The 16,244-nt window shown below is 42.5% G+C and overlaps 1 protein-coding gene across 2 annotated transcripts in view; it reads left to right on the forward strand.

Annotated features, from left to right (window-relative positions):
- The window catches only part of VIT (vitrin), a 133,605-nt gene extending 120,465 nt beyond the window's left edge, over positions 1-13,140 (forward strand). For both annotated transcript variants that reach the window (XM_063443095.1, XM_063443096.1), the window contains 4 exons: positions 8,855-8,958; positions 9,141-9,367; positions 10,078-10,591; positions 11,809-13,140. In XM_063443095.1, the coding sequence (XP_063299165.1) occupies positions 8,855-8,958; positions 9,141-9,367; positions 10,078-10,591; positions 11,809-11,987 (1,024 nt within the window). In that variant the 3' untranslated portion in view covers positions 11,988-13,140. The remainder of the gene's footprint in view (positions 1-8,854; positions 8,959-9,140; positions 9,368-10,077; positions 10,592-11,808) is intronic.
- Positions 13,141-16,244: the final 3,104 nt, after the last annotated feature.

A 16,244-nucleotide genomic window follows, 5' to 3' on the forward strand; every position in this document is an offset into this window, starting at 1 on the left:
CCACCGAGAGACGTTATTTGCTGCCTGGAGAGCTTCCAACTAAAGGAGGAGATCCTCCGCAGGGCCCGAGGAACGGAGAAGGTGCTCCTGGGAAACACCGGAATCCAACTGTTCCCTGACCTCTCCTCAGCCACCCTAGCATACCGGAGGGCAATGAAACCGCTCACCAGACAACTTCAAGCGGCTAACATCAGATACCGCTGGTGCTTCCCCACAGGGATACAGATTATGACACCCAAGGGCCCCTGTACGGTAACCAACGACGAAGAGCTGGCGATCATCCAAAGGGAACTTCACCTGGCACCGGAGAAGCTGAAGTGGCCAAACCCACTCACCTTCTATACCGCTAACCCTAGAATACCAGGTACGGGCCCCATGCCCAAAGAATCAGGAACCTCCGCACGCAGATGACAAGACCCGCAGGGGCACCTAACTAACTGAGATGGGCACTCCGCCCTCATAACTGACCCCATGGGAAGATACCTGCCACGGTCACAGACTGCACACCTCTCGCACACTCACGCATTGGAACACTCTGGGACGCTCCAAGGTCCGGTCCCCTGCCGCGTGAGGCACCGGGGCCCTGGCGCCCATACCACCCGCCGCACAGGCCAGTGGCGCGATGCCACCTACAGCACGAAACAGACTTTCACCAATGAGACCGGGAGGGGTGGGCCTCACCGATCACTCGTCTCGCAAGTCCTATTGTTTCACCACACATTGTGACGCCAGCGATGATCTGCTTGAGAGTGCGCTGGGTCCCCTGGGCTCTACCCGCTCGGGGATCCCTAGGCCCCCACCCTATGTTTGATATGCAATACCATCGACCACGAGATGGGGACTTACACCTTGGAGACCAGGGACTATAAGCTCCACCGCTCACCCATGCAGCAGGTACCGGGAGGGCGGGGGGAAAGGGATACCCGGCTGAGCTGTGAGCCCGGTGTGGGGGCCCAGAGAGGGGGGGGAAAGGCCCTACAGAGCTCACAACCTACCAAGGGGAGGGGGGTCAATGTTTTGCTTTATTATGCACTGGTATATATGCTGTGGGCTGCATGGAGGGTGGGATGTGCCGGCTGGGGGGGCGCCCCGAGGGACCATAGTGGTCGGGGATGATCGGTTTGGGAGCGCACTTGGTCCCCAGGGCCCAACCCACTTGGGGATTCCTACACTCAGCTGCCGGTTTGAGGCTCTGACTGGGTATAACACACATTAAGCGGAGGAGGAGCGAGGTGACGGGGGTCGGGAGATGTGGGTGGAGAGCTTGATGAGCATGTTACATGAAAGTTATTTTATCCTGTTACAACTTCTTGTTGAATTACTGCCGTTACATGTACTTATTCCTTTGGCAAGGTTACACGACAGTCTGCTTTATTAAAACACAACGAGCCGTAAGTCGGGGGGGCGGGATACTTTGACTGGGAGGAGCCCCGAGGGACCGCAGTGATCTGCAATGACCTGCTAGGGAGCACACTTGGTCCCCTGGACACCACCCCCTCGGAGATTCTAGGACTCCTTCGACTGCCCTATTGGATTGGGCGACAAGATATAGGTGCGCAATACCCTCTAACCCACAGGTGGGAGAGGGAGCCACTGCACCCCAACGCTCATTCACACGCGTTGTCACTCGCAACGCAATTTTCACATCACTGAACCACATTTTGCTAAGTCTACCCCTCCTCCCTTTCCTCCCCGCTTCTTCCCTCCCCCCCTTCTCCCTGACACCTCTTACCCGCCCCATTGCTACGGACCTCCTGACAGACACGACCACGGACATAGTCTAGAGACTGCAGACCGGCCCCCATCACGGTAACTACAATGAACGCCAGAGGGCTGAATAAACCGGAGAAGCGAACCGGAGCCCTAAGGGAATTCCAGGCACAAAAGACCTCCATGGTATTCATACAGGAGACACATTTTCGGGAGGGGGCGAGGCCCAAGCTAACGAACCAGCATTACCCTGTAGGCTATTATAGGGACTTCCAGGGTGGGAAATCTAGGGGACTGGCGATTCTCCTACACAGACGGCTCCCGTTCACGGAGCTGGGGGTCTTGTCTGACCCGGAGGGGCGCTTCTTATTCCTTAAAGGGAAGATAACGGACAGGACATACACCTTTGCCACCGTCTATGCCCCTAACAAGGGCCAATATAGGTTCCTGGCCAGGACGCTCCGTGCCCTCGGGCGTTTCGCAGAAGGGGTTGTGGTGCTGGGGGGAGACCTGAATGTCGCTTTGGATCCTAAATGGGACTCCTCACAGGGGCATTCACATCTCCCTGTGCAACACATCACAGCAATCAAGACACTCCTCTCCAGGGCACACCTGGTAGACTGCTGGAGGGCATTTCACCCCGATGAGAGGGATTACACATATTACTCACACCCACACAATTCATACACACGTATCGACTACCTATTCATGTCACATTACCACTTGCCCCTGGTGCTCGGGGCTGACCAAGGGACTGCAACGTGGTCCGACCATGCACCAGTGACGGTCACACTACGGTCTCCCCTGTTCAGACCCACGGTGTCAAAATGGCGATTAAATGAATCCCTGCTCACAACACCTGACGTCACAGCAGACATAGAAACGGCACTAAAAGATTACTTCACGGACAATACACGAGACCAAACCTCCCGCGCTGTGCGATGGGAGGCACATAAAAGCGTGATCAGGGGGCACTTTATACAGAAAGGCGTACACTTCAAAAAACAAAGGACATACAACACCTAGACACCCTCAACAAACGATCACACCTCCCCACGCATCAGGCCACGCTCCTCACCCTACGAAGGGAACTAACCACACTCTTACACACTCAACACCACAAGGCAGCACTGCGGCATAAGGCGTTTTTCTCTATTCACGGAAACAAGAGCGGCAAACTCTTGGCGCGCATGCTTAACAAACGGAGACAGGACACATACATTGACCGCATGCGAGATAAGGGGGGCACCCTACACAAACATTCACTTAAGATACAAAACATCATACGCACTTATTATGCGGAACTGTATTCCCTCCCACGACCACAAACAGCAACACATACACGGAGACTAAAGGACTCAATAGACGCGTACCTCCGGACACACGACCTCCCCTCCCTGACGACGGAAAAGAAAGACTGGCTGGAAGAGCCGATCACACCTGAAGAGCTGGCACACGCCATTAAACACACTAAACCAGGCAGGTGTCCAGGCCCTGATTGCCTACCTATCAAGTATTACAAGAGCTTCGCAGACACCTTATATCCACCACTGCTTGAAATGTTTAATGACATCAGAGAAGGCTGAGAGCTTCCCAAACAAGCGCTCATGGCACACATAACCCTAATACCAAAAGAAGGAAAGGACCGGGAACAGTGTGGGAACTATCGACCCATATGCCTCATAAATACTGATCTCAAACTCTTGGCCAAAGTTCTGGCGACCCGCCTCCAGTTGCATATCCCGACCTTGGTACACGCGGACCAGGTGGGGTTTGTGATGGGACGCGAGGCCAGAGACAATAACATCCGGGCCCTCACGCTCATGCACGGACAGACTGGGGACGACAGAGGCCTTCTCCTACTCTCTACGGACGCGGAGAAGGCCTTTGACAGGGTCTGCTGGGAGTATATGTTCTAGACTCGAGCACACTTGGGAATGGGACCATTCTTACAGGACTGAATCAAGGCTTTATACGCCCAACCAACTGTGCAGGTGGTGGCTAATGGGGCGCTCACAGAAGCGTTCCCCATCTACAACGGAACGCGTCAGGGATGTCCCCTGTCGCCATTACTTTTTATCCCCTTTTATTTTTAGAACCCTTCCTGACACACATACAAAGTCACCCTGACATCACAGGAGTCCAAACGTTAGACACGCACCATAAAATAGCCGCCTACGCGTATGATCTCCTGTTTTTCATAACACACCCGGAGGTATCCCTCCCCAACCTTCTACTGGCATTCCGGACCTTCGGGAACATATAAGGTCTTAAGATCAACATCGCCAAATCGTACATTCTGAACCTAGACATCCCCACACAGAGGGCGGAGCATCTCCGCCAGAACTACCCATTCCAATGGGCTCAGGGTAAAATACAGTACTTGGGCGCCTGGCTGGTGGTCAAAGAATCGGACCTCTACACGACAAAACCCCAATGCTGTCCAAATTCCGAACAGAAATGAGGGAATGGGCTCTTCCACACAAATCCTGGCTGGGCAGGATACAAGTCGTGAAGATGAATTTCTTGCCCAGACTACTCTTCCTCTTTCAAGCCCTACCCATCATCCTGCCCCATTCCTTCTTCACTACACTCAGACGGGCACTAGGGGAATTCATATGGGATTGGAGGAGACCCAGACTGAAGTATACCCTACTCACACAACCCAAAGATAGGGGTGGCTTAGCCCTACCGGACTTCACGCTTTATTATAAGGCGTGCCAGCTACAACGCATTTTGGAGTGGTCCAAATCAGGGGTCACTAAACTCTGGAAAATCGCGGTGGAGGCAAGGGCGGGCATTCCGGCCGCACTCCTCCCGTGGCTCCCCAGATGCGAAGGGGGAATGGAGAAACCTTACTCAATATACACCAGGGCGACACTGCAGGTGTGGCGCAGCAACACAGGACGACACGCATTATCTACATACCTATCGCCACTCCTCCCCCTCACCCATAACACAGATTTCCCACCGGGCCTGGACCCTGGGACGCTGAAGACGCTGGTCAGGGACCCATTGCCACGGTTAAGACACGTATGCAACAACCAGGGATTAAGGGACTGGGCGGACATAGGTAAAGACACAGATCAATCTTTCATAACCAGATTTAGATATGCACAAGTGCGTAGCTTTGTAAAACCCTCCCATGGGGAGCAAGACTAGGTAGAGATCTCACAATCTTCGAAAACCTATGCGCAGACCCCAATCCACTGCCGCACGGGGTCTCACTCTTATACTCCACACTGCAGCTACACACACCAACGGCACCCCCTAAATTTATAGGAAAATGGGAGGAAGTCCTTCACCGGACCTTTAGTGAGGCGGAATGGGAAAAGATCTGCCACATTACCCATCACTGCTCAGTCTTTAGTAAAAGTCAGGAGACCGCATATAAATTATTATCTCATTGGTACCGCACACCAGACACGATACACCACATATCTACATACGCATCCCGTCTCTGCTGGAGATGTGACAAAGCGATTGGTACACCCCTACATATATGGTGGGAGTGTGAACACATAAAGCCCTACTGGCAAACCATACACAAAATACTCGCCAGATTCTTTGACAACCCACCACCACTTGAACCAACACCACACAAACACCCCTATCACCAAGTACAAAAAATCACTTACAATCCGGATCCTCAATGTAGCAAAGCAGACTGTCCCCCAATACTGGAAGAAAAAGGAGACTCCCTCCCTACAAAGGTGGTTCGACCAAATGGAAGAATTGAGGGCCATTGAGGAACTCACTATGCTGACGGCAGGACCGCAGCAACAGACGTACCTGGACATATGGACACACTGGATACTGACAACAACCCAACCTGATTTCCTGACACTCCTGCACGGCCACACGACCTAAGACACCCGACAAACGGACGAACTGACAGCCCACGCGCCCCCTCACCCCCTTCCCTCTGTACCTGACCCTAACACCCCCCCCCCCCTCACACTTACCCTACACGAGACACCTGAGGAGGTGGGAACACCCGAGAGGGGGGATAATGGTTTGATCTAATAAACAGGAGCTGACACAAACAGACACGATGAACCCATCTAGGCACCACAAAGAGGGCAGACGACGAAGCTTTGGGGTTAGAGGACCTACAGGGACGCAAAGGGGAATGTTAGAATACAGAGAAGGGTAACAAATACCCATACTGATAAGACTAAGCTATTTGAGACACACAAACCAGACGGAGAGGAACAGGCCCAAGGGCTCACAGACCAAAGACCAAGGGGGTGCTCATGGCGGGGGGTGGTGGGCCCGCGCTCTGGGGGGGTAGGTGAGCTGGGAAACTGCCAGACGTGCGGTGACGGCCGCCTGGCTTACGCGGGGTGGGGGGCCTATGGACTCCTCGCCAGGGGTGATCCCATCACACAAAGTGGAAGGCAACAGATTGGGCAGAAGCTGAATATGAATATGGCCTCAAGGCATGGTCATACAGCAAATAGAATATTGGGCCCGGGAGCCCGACACTGTATCCCTATAAAGGTCAAAGAGCGGATGCATATTCATATGTTGGCTGTTTCCCCCTCTCTCTCATTCCCCCTCCCCTACCCTCTCCTTACCTCTCCCCCTTCCCACACGTAGACAGGGACCTGCGAGTCCCCATAGCAGCTAGCTGAGTATGACAATGCAGACACGTAATTTCTACAATAACTGGTGACCTGCGAGTCACGGATAAATGTTCTCCAGTTTATTACCCGTTTCTTCTTTCTCTTATGTTACGTGGGACCTGCGAGTCCGCAACAAGGTTTTACATGCTTGCGCAAGATACGCATTTGATAATGAAAAATTTTCAATAAAGAAAATATTTACAAAAAAAAATAAAAGCGGACGTTCCCGCCATTCATCTGATGCGGAACGTCATGACGTCATCATTGCATCCAGATTTAGATCTAAGTAAAGGGAAATAGTACTATTTGTTCTATGACTGCAAAATGCATTTGTTACTTCAAACTTCCAGTGTACATATTTTCAGACCACATATATAAATGAATGCAAAAGTATACAGAAACTCCATAAATACACTGTTAAGAGAATACCAGAAATCATAATGCATAGTACTGACTGACTGGTTGGAAAAAATAGAAAAAATAATTTAAAAAAAGAAGAAACAATAAAGAGATGGGAAAAGTGAAAAATCTATTGTTCTCGTAACATATATTTAACTTTATATGTAAAGTAAAGAAAGAGTAGAGTGTGTCAGGTTGCTGAACATTAGTGGGGAGTAACCCCTTAGCATAAATTAACTCTATTTTAATATAGCGTGCATGTGCACAATAAAAATAAAAAATACAAGAACTCTAGGCAAACAGAGAAATAGTGAAATGTTATAATATTGAACACTAATATCTTTTTTCCCCCTTGTGTGGACTTCTTGTACTTTTTTATTCCTTTTTTCAGTATATTTAAAAAGAGAATGTATATAGAAGATTTCTAATGGACCAAAAGTAAATACATTAATATATACTAATAATAAAAATGGCATATTGATTACTTACGTAGTATTTCATATACATGTAAATGCTGATGTTGTATGACCTTGAAGATGTTCAAGTAGCGGACCAGAAGTTGGTCGTATCCGCCACGTGCCAAAGAACTGAACAAGTGAAGCAGACCAATATTGGTCATTTGGTTGTGAAGTGCAGAAGGGATATTATAAACAAATTGTCAAAATATAATACTGGGGTTATTAAACGTCTATGATCACAGGTATAAACAATATTATACTGTCATCCTGTTTAAGAGAACCCCTTCCATACCATATTCATAGGAAATGTTTTAAATCGTAGTCTTCATTGAGACGCATAGGGTATAGGGTCTCAAGAGTACCAATCCATTTGGATTCTCTTTGCATGAGGAGTCGCTGCCTTTATCATTTTTTCTTTTTTAAATATTTTGCTTTTTTGGGGGGTATATTTTGACATATTTTTTTCATGGGATTTATATCTTTATACTCCGGATAAGGATATACCTATAGATTATAAGATGATTCTACAAGGTTTTTTTCCCATTATATCATCTATAACCCCTTTTTTTTTGTCTCAGAGTATCCTATTCTTTTTAGAAGATAATTGTCAGGCAGTATTGTATATTTCGCATACATGTTGTATATATTTTGTTTTTTGTTGCACTTTAGACTGATTGTATAGGTATATCAAGCACAGTGCCTTCTTTCTTGTACTTGAGCTGTGTATAGGTAGACTATAGTTTTTGGTGATCTGACACAAGTGTTTTATATTCTGTCTCTACACTTTTATAGTGGTGGGCAAACCATTGAATAGGACTATCATCATACCTTTGGTGTTTTTGCACAGGAAAGATGAGTACTATTTCCAATTTTATTACGTTGTGGCAATAAATTTATATTCATATACACTTTCTTTCTTGAGTGCGGTATCATTTGGTGGTTTTATATATAATAATACTTAGTGGTTTAATTATAAGAGGGTAAGACTGAAAAACTATATGCCAAATCTTGGACATAGGAATGTGAAGTACATCCCTCTTTAGAACAAAAATGTTTCAAGATCTCTTTTCCAAGAGACATCATGAGTGATGGATGATGGAACATGCTGTAGATTGTGCTGTGTTTTACCATTTTCTGAGGGATATATAATATAAACTAGTTACTTACAAGTTAGTCAATTCAGTGAGTTTCCAAAACAAGTTAATTGTTCATGAATTTCTATCTTTATAAAAAAAAATGTAAAGTGTCAGGTGTGGTTTAACTCAAAAAAGTAACAATTCAAACCAATTGTCACATCAATAAAAATAGTTTTACATTATAGTGAAAAAAACAAAATTATGTGAATCATGGATGCAAAACTGTGGACACTGTTTTTTTATCATTTTAAAACGTGTGTTTAGTTTTTTCTTTGGATTACAGGTGAATGAAAATAACAGAATACAGGAGAAATTCTTTATATACTTAATTGTGTGCAGTTTAGTCAGGTTACCAGAGCATGATTGTGACCTTAAAATGGTATCTTGAACCTCCCTGTGCATACAATAAAAATATGTCTATTGGTTTGATGTTAAATGATGTCAAATGAAAATATTACTGTTGAATAGAAAAATCTGTTATACCTTCTTTTATTGTTACTTTTTTTTTTTCATTCCATCAAAGTGATGAACCTACAACAGAATTTAGTCTTCGATCATTCTTCAATTCCAAGGACCTTAAGGCTGCTATTGATAAAATTTCACAAAAAGGAGGATTTTCAAATGTTGGTAGGTTTAAATAAAATCCAATAATATACGTGTATGTGTGTGTGTGTATATATATATATGTATATATATATATATATATATATATATATATCGCTAATATATTTTTTATTATTAATATATTTATATTATAAATTATAATTTATTTTGAAATTTATTTAACGTAAAATAATATCTACCTCCAGGCAAGGCTCTTTCATATGTGAATAAAAACTACTTTTTGGATACCAGTGGGAACAGAGGGGGTGCGCCTAACGTGGCAGTTGTGTTAGTGGATGGATGGCCCACAGACAAAGTTGAAGAAGCATCTCGTCTTGCTCGAGAATCAGGAATCAACATTTTCTTTGTCACTATTGAAGGAGCTGATGATAATGAGAGATCCAGTGTTGTTGAGCCTAACTTTGTAGATAAGGTAAGTTACATTAGATTTTTCCATTGCAAAAATTGATTTCATTATGTTAAACAATATTTTTCTATTAATCAGTTTTTGCAATCTCCACATCAATGCTCAAAATAAATAATCATTAAAAGAGAACATATAGGACAAACTTATAAACAAAATTAAACCTACTAATGTTTTTTATCATGCAATCATTTAAGGTTTGTGGGTCTCCTCCAACAAAAGATATAGTGTATATATTGTGTTTACAAAGTGATGCACCTATGGATGTTGCTTGAAGTGTAGGGGTTTTAAGTTTAGACCCATTATGCAGTTCAACTTTAACAATTTATGCTGTAGAATTTTGTCAACAATAATATTTTGACAACAAAATGACAATTTTATCACTCAAATTTAAAGAAAACTATCAGAAAAAAACAAATGAAAAACACTACAACAGCACTGTCAATAGAACTGTATAATTGTAAAACATTTAAATTAGGCAAAAACAATCAAAAACATACTATAATAAATAGCTCCAAATAAATAATGAAAAATGTTTATCTGAGTATATTTGAATATTTGTGAGGTCAATTTTCATCTAGCTTCTTACTCGCACCATATTAGACAGGTCAAGGTGACTGAATATTTATAGCACAATTAGATTTATGAAAAGTACCAAAGAACAAGCCAAACAATCTATAAATGTAGAGAAGCTCACCATTAGATATGTGTCTCTACAGGCTGTTTGCAGAACAAATGGACATTATTCCATGAATGTGCCTAGTTGGTTCGGCCTCCACAAGATTGTCAACCCTTTGGTCAAACGTATTTGTGAAACCGACAAACTGGTTTGCAGTAAGACCTGCCTCAATGCAGCTGATATTGCCTTTGTCATAGATGGTTCCAGCAGTGTTGGAACAGGAAACTTTCGCACTGTGCTTCAGTTCATTGCCAACATCACCAGTGAATTTGAGATTTCAGACACTGACACTAGGATTGGTGCTGTGCAGTATACCTATGAGCAAAGACTGGAGTTTGGATTTGACAAGTACAGCACAAAACAAGATCTTGTGAATGCCATCATGAGAATAGGATACTGGAGTGGAGGGACAAGCACAGGAGCCGCCATTACCTATGCTTCTCAACAGCTGTTCAGCAAGTCAAAGCCAAACAAGAGGAAGATCATGATTGTCATCACAGATGGACGATCGTATGATGATGTGCGTGTTCCAGCCACCACCGCCCATCGAAATGGTAGGTGTACAAAGCAATATTTAAGAGTAAATGACAGTACTTGTTAGTGACAACTTTAGCAATTAAGGTCTTTACAGACTTGGACCGTAACAATTTGCCATACCTAATATTAATTATTTTTTACTATTCTGTTTAAAAAGAGGTAGTATGAGAGGCTAGGAGCTAAGAGAACTTGTCCAGAAGCTGCCAACCCTTAACCTAGTAATCTGGCTCCGCATTTTGCACTACATCTTTTAAGTGATTGTTGGTGTCTCTGTGGCTTCTCTTTTCGTCTTGTTTAGGTACAGTCTATTCTTGGCAGTATCTAGGTGTTAAAATATAGAATTCACTTCAGATAATCCAATTCTTCTTTCTGGGCTCATCAAATATTCAGATATTATTTTGCACTTTTTATGGACGGGATTATGAAGAATTAGGGAAATTGCACCTCATGTCGAAATAGCAAATCCGCAAAACTATCTGAATTGGAGAATTCTTTTGCATTTGGACTAAAATTGCTTCAAGATCCATTGATCTTTTAATAGGTGGGTTTGTGGCAGCATGATTAGTGGTCCATAAATAGAAGCAAGGTCACTGTGTATTTGTTAGGGTAAATCTTGATCTCTGTAAACTGGAAGCATCATAGCACCTTCATTATAAGTATGCAAACAAAATATTTAAATCTAGAGCGTATATATGAATATAAAAACATTGGCACTTTAAAATATTTGATTTCAGCTTTTTAACTATCAAGCAGAATGAATATCCAATGTACCATTGATGGTTAAGTGGCTGAAAATTGGTTTGGAGTTTTAACATTGTTTCAAAGCACTGTATACATAGATAAAATAAAGTAGGGTTCACAAAACAAAAATTATGTTTGTTTTTTCTATGATACATTATTGATCTCTAGCAAAATAAAAAATTATTAACATATAGAAGCTTAAAATAACAGGCTGTTGTTTTGAGTATTTTAGTTAAAAACATGTTTGACACAGTTTGTTGTTTTAAGTATTTCTGTTTTGACGCTATAGGGTCAGGAATACACGTTTGTGTTCCTGGCCCTATAGTGTTCCTTTAATAATGGCGTTAGAGAAGAGCTGAATGTTAGACTCGCTATGTTATTTTGGTAATGGCTGGAAGAGAACCTTCCATATTTTTGACTTGGAGAACCTGTAATGTAAAGATCTTGCATTGTTTAATACTACTTTCAGTAATTTGTTTCTTCTCTTCCTTAGGGGTGATTGCATATGCAGTTGGGATTGCCTGGGCAGCCCACGATGAGCTGGAATCGATTGCCACAGATCCAGACAAGGATCATTCATTTTTCGTGGATGAATTTGACAGTCTCTACAAGTTTGTTCCGAAGATCATCCAGAACATTTGTACAGAGTACAACTCTCAGCCTCGAAACTAAACTGCGGGACAACATTAGCAGTTTGAAACTGCTTGGATTACAGCATTTCTGGCAATAAAGGCATAAACTATGTTGAATTAAGTTAGAGGGAAGTCTGTTTCTAAGCACAGATATATGCTTGTGACCTGATCATATTTAGAACAGTGTTTGCTTTCAAAAGGTGTGCTGCAGCATCCAGTTGCACTGAGTTTCTAAAGAACCTTGTGTAACGCACACATAGTGTCTGATATATTTGCGTGGCTTGAGATGTTTGATACTCACAGTAAATTTCAGCCAATCATCTCAGTATGGTAGTTGTGGCTCGGCACAAAAGTGTCAGCTTGTACCTGTTTTCTCTCTGTATATAGACAAACCTAAAGTGAAGCATAGTGTACTAATCAGTAAAGGGTCAAAAACGCTACCCCGACAGCATTCCAGTAAATTTCTACAATGTAAAAATATATCAATTAGAATTGCTATAATTGGTAATTGGAGATGGACAAAATTTCAACCTAAAAAAAAATGCAGCTTTTTTTTTTTTTTTTTTTTTTTAATACTAGAGAAATGTCCCTGTGAATGACAAAAATATGATTGACAGAGACTTTTTGCACACATAAAAAAATATATTTTAAACAATTTAATTTTGGAATTTGATTGTAAAAACTACGTAATAATAATAAATGTTTCTTTTTTTTTATACGAGTGGAAACTAGAATACTCTTTAAAGTTCTCTAATTTGGAAATGTATTTTCCAACTTGACTATTTTGGTCTAAATTGTACAGATTGGTTTTCAAGTGACCACCGTTCACATACAGGGTTATTTACTAAAATTAGAATTTAAAGTGAATTTCCAATTTAAGGCCAGAGTAGCCAAACAGAAAGCATACCTAGCTAAGAGAATTTTTCCAGTTTAACTATTTTGACCAAAAATTGAAATTCACTTTTAATTCTCACTTTACTAAATAACCCTGTTGGAGATATACTGACCTAGAGACACCAATCAGCGAAAAGACTGAAAATATATATATTTTGTAATGTTTGCAAATATACATTCCATATTGTATTTTAAATAAATATATATAAATGTAAGACATATTGTTTCCTATCCAGTCTAGAAATCATTTGAACGTGTGAGATCACTGTGAAATTGTTTCATTAAAGACAATGATTGACGATTGTCTCTATTCTGTATGGCAACTAAACAAATGAGGTCAGACCTGCTAGAATACAAGAATATATGGCTGTTATTAAGTACAAATAAATCTGGCAGAAATAACTTTGATGCAAAAAGACAATTTATGTGCACACAAACCACAGTGCAATAAGTGCTCAATAAAATGTAAGCAGAAAAGAATTTCCCTGAACAGGGTAGAGCTTCCCTGAAGACTTCCTCTTGTCTTCAATGAAATATATACAAAAAAGTAGGGGATAATCTGCTAAATCAATGATAAGAAAAAAACATAGCGTATAACTGTGTATATGAATAAGCCCCGAGTGTAAAATTCACAAATGGCCACTCACACTTTCACTGAAGTTAGAAAGCCTTTTGCATAAATTCCTTTTTCAGCATAAATGCCTTTTCAGAATCAATTCTTCCATCTATATTCAATGCCTCATGAATTGGCTGAGATGTATGTGCTCAGGAGAAAAGATGCAATAAAGTTGTAGTGCACATTCAGAAGTATAATAAAAATTTTTTTAATAACTTACATCAAAGTATAAAACAATGGGTGTAGTCTCTCTGTCACCACCAGGGGTCCTACGCGTTTCGTCCATATATAGGACTTCCTCAGGGACTTCAGTAACCAGCAATGACAGGATACAATTGAACAATAAAAATCCCTTCTCTCCCCAACCCTTTATACCACCCCCAATGTCCACATAACAAATTATTCAAAGTAGGTGTTCTGTTTTTCGGTCCGGTTTCTGTGACGTTATCCCGTGCGCCGTTCAATCACTCATGCGTCCCAGCGTGCGTTCCATTGCCGAAACCCGGAAGTTCATCATGTTCGATCATTTTCTTCTTTATCTTTATCTCAAAGGCAGGGGGGATATTAGAAAGAAGAAGGGGTAATTTATATCGTTTTTTTCATCGTTAAGCACATGAATAACGTGCGACGCCGCAAAACTCTTCCCCCTGCTCCTCCATACTGCAGTCAGTGCAGTATGATGCGGCCACAAAGGCGCCACGGCATGCACTATAAATTTAATGGGGGTGACTCATGACACTGGTAGTCATAGCACCCCCTTAGTGAGTGGCACCCGTGGGCGGGCTGCCCCCTCACCCCCCCTTAGTACACCACTGATCCCACCCATATTTAATAATGCAAGTCAGCTCTCTGTGCCCAAAAGAAACAGCAACCCTAGACAATGATTTTGGCCTTGTTAAGCCTTGTCAATGAGGTATAAACGATACCCCTAGAAGCACCGTGAGCAAGGGGTCCATGTCTGGATTACCCTTTAGACTTAGGGAGAGCAAAAATACATGAGCATAGCTCAGGTAGCTTGCCCTTTAGCGGATCCCCACTCAGATCTCAAGGTACTCAAAGAGCCTAAAGCGGTATTGGCTATACCTCACTGACCAGGAATTACAAGGCCAAAACGCTCATCTGGGGTTGCTGTATTTCTCATGCAGAAGGAGCTGGTATGTACTGCCCTTTTAGGTGGGACATTCTGACATGCAAATGACCTAGGTTCTTTTTGTAATAGGACAAGATGAGCTAAAGCTTGCTTGAGATCTGAGCAGGGATCCACTGAAGGGCAAGCTACTCTAGCTGTTGTCTGTTCTCAGTATTCTCTTGTACCCTGTTTTTTTGCTCTCCCGTTTTTTTATGCTGTTGATACAAAAGTAGGCCAAAAAAAAACCCAGTTATAGCCATTTGCATTTATGCCATAAAAAATATTCACCATAATGGGCAATCAGATTTATCCTTGGATCAATGACCTGTTCACATCTATATCTATTATATCCTTGAAAATTCTGTTTTTGCAACAAAAAAAAAAACATCCAATACCTATAGACTCTAATAAGGCAACTACTTTAGGTAGAGAATTCCACATCTTTCTCCTCTGAGGTAAGCGACAACGCGTTTATTTTAGGCTCAATGGGTGACAGCTTGTCTTTTGTAAATTCCTGATAATGAAAAGGTTAGCACATAACGGTTTGTACTGGCCCTGTATGTATTTGTATAGTGCTATCATATTATCATATCCCCTCTGAGGCGCTTTTATTTATTTATTTTTTTTAAAGAAAACAAATGCAGTTTTTTTACCCTTTCTTCGTAACTAATGATTTCCATCCCCCCTCCTAATTTTTGCTTGACTCTGCACTTTTTCTAGTTTTACAATATCCTTCTTTAAAACTTGTGCCCAAAATTGCACCACATATTTAAGGTGTGGTCTTACTGTTGGTTTAATGTCTATTCATCTTATTACTTTTCTTATAGTGCCTTAAATCTCATTGAAGTGGTCTTGTTACAGTATCTTTATTGCACTTTCAGGGAAATTGCAATTTTTACATTGCAGCACTAAATCTGTCTCCAGTGGGTGTCTTCCAGACAGTCACTGGAGGTGCTTACTGAATGTTAACGGACATTTGATCCCCTAACTGACCCTTAATGGTGTCACGCTCTTCATGAGGACATCCAGCCCAAGTTATTTCCCCACAGGAAAGCATAGATTCAATGCTTTCCTATGGGGAGGCCTAATGCACATGCGGCACCTGCCGCGTATGTGCTTTAGCACCTGCTCATCAAGGGACGTCAGAGGAGGCGGAGCTGTAACCCAGTGCCGAGGGACATCAGAACTGGGATCAGGTAAGTAAATAAAAGTTTTTAAACACTGTGGCATGGGTGGCTTGAGGGAGAATGCAGAGGAAGCTTTAGTGTCTGGAATACAGCTTTATATTCCTGGCACTATAGTATCCCTTGAAGTGATTCCCACCATGTTTTAGCTTCCAGTACTGTATATTGTAATAGTTCAAGTCACACCTCCAAGACTTCTTGATAGGAGAGCCTCGACTGTTACTTCCTGGCTCCCATACCAAGGCGTACTGTGATGTAAAGTGTGCATGCACAGTGCCATTCACTGCTTGTCATGCAGTCAATGGATTTTGATTGGCAGATCACATAAAGTGCCACACATGCGCCTATGTTCCCCAACCATTGGATTGGACCACCACCATCATTGACTCTAAGGGGTTAAATATCCTGTGCCATGATTTGCTGGCATTGTGAATGTTTTGATGGAACTACACGATGACATAAATAGATAAAAAT

This window comes from Pelobates fuscus, chromosome 2 (genome assembly GCF_036172605.1).
Source record: "Pelobates fuscus isolate aPelFus1 chromosome 2, aPelFus1.pri, whole genome shotgun sequence".
Lineage (NCBI taxonomy): Eukaryota > Metazoa > Chordata > Amphibia > Anura > Pelobatidae > Pelobates > Pelobates fuscus.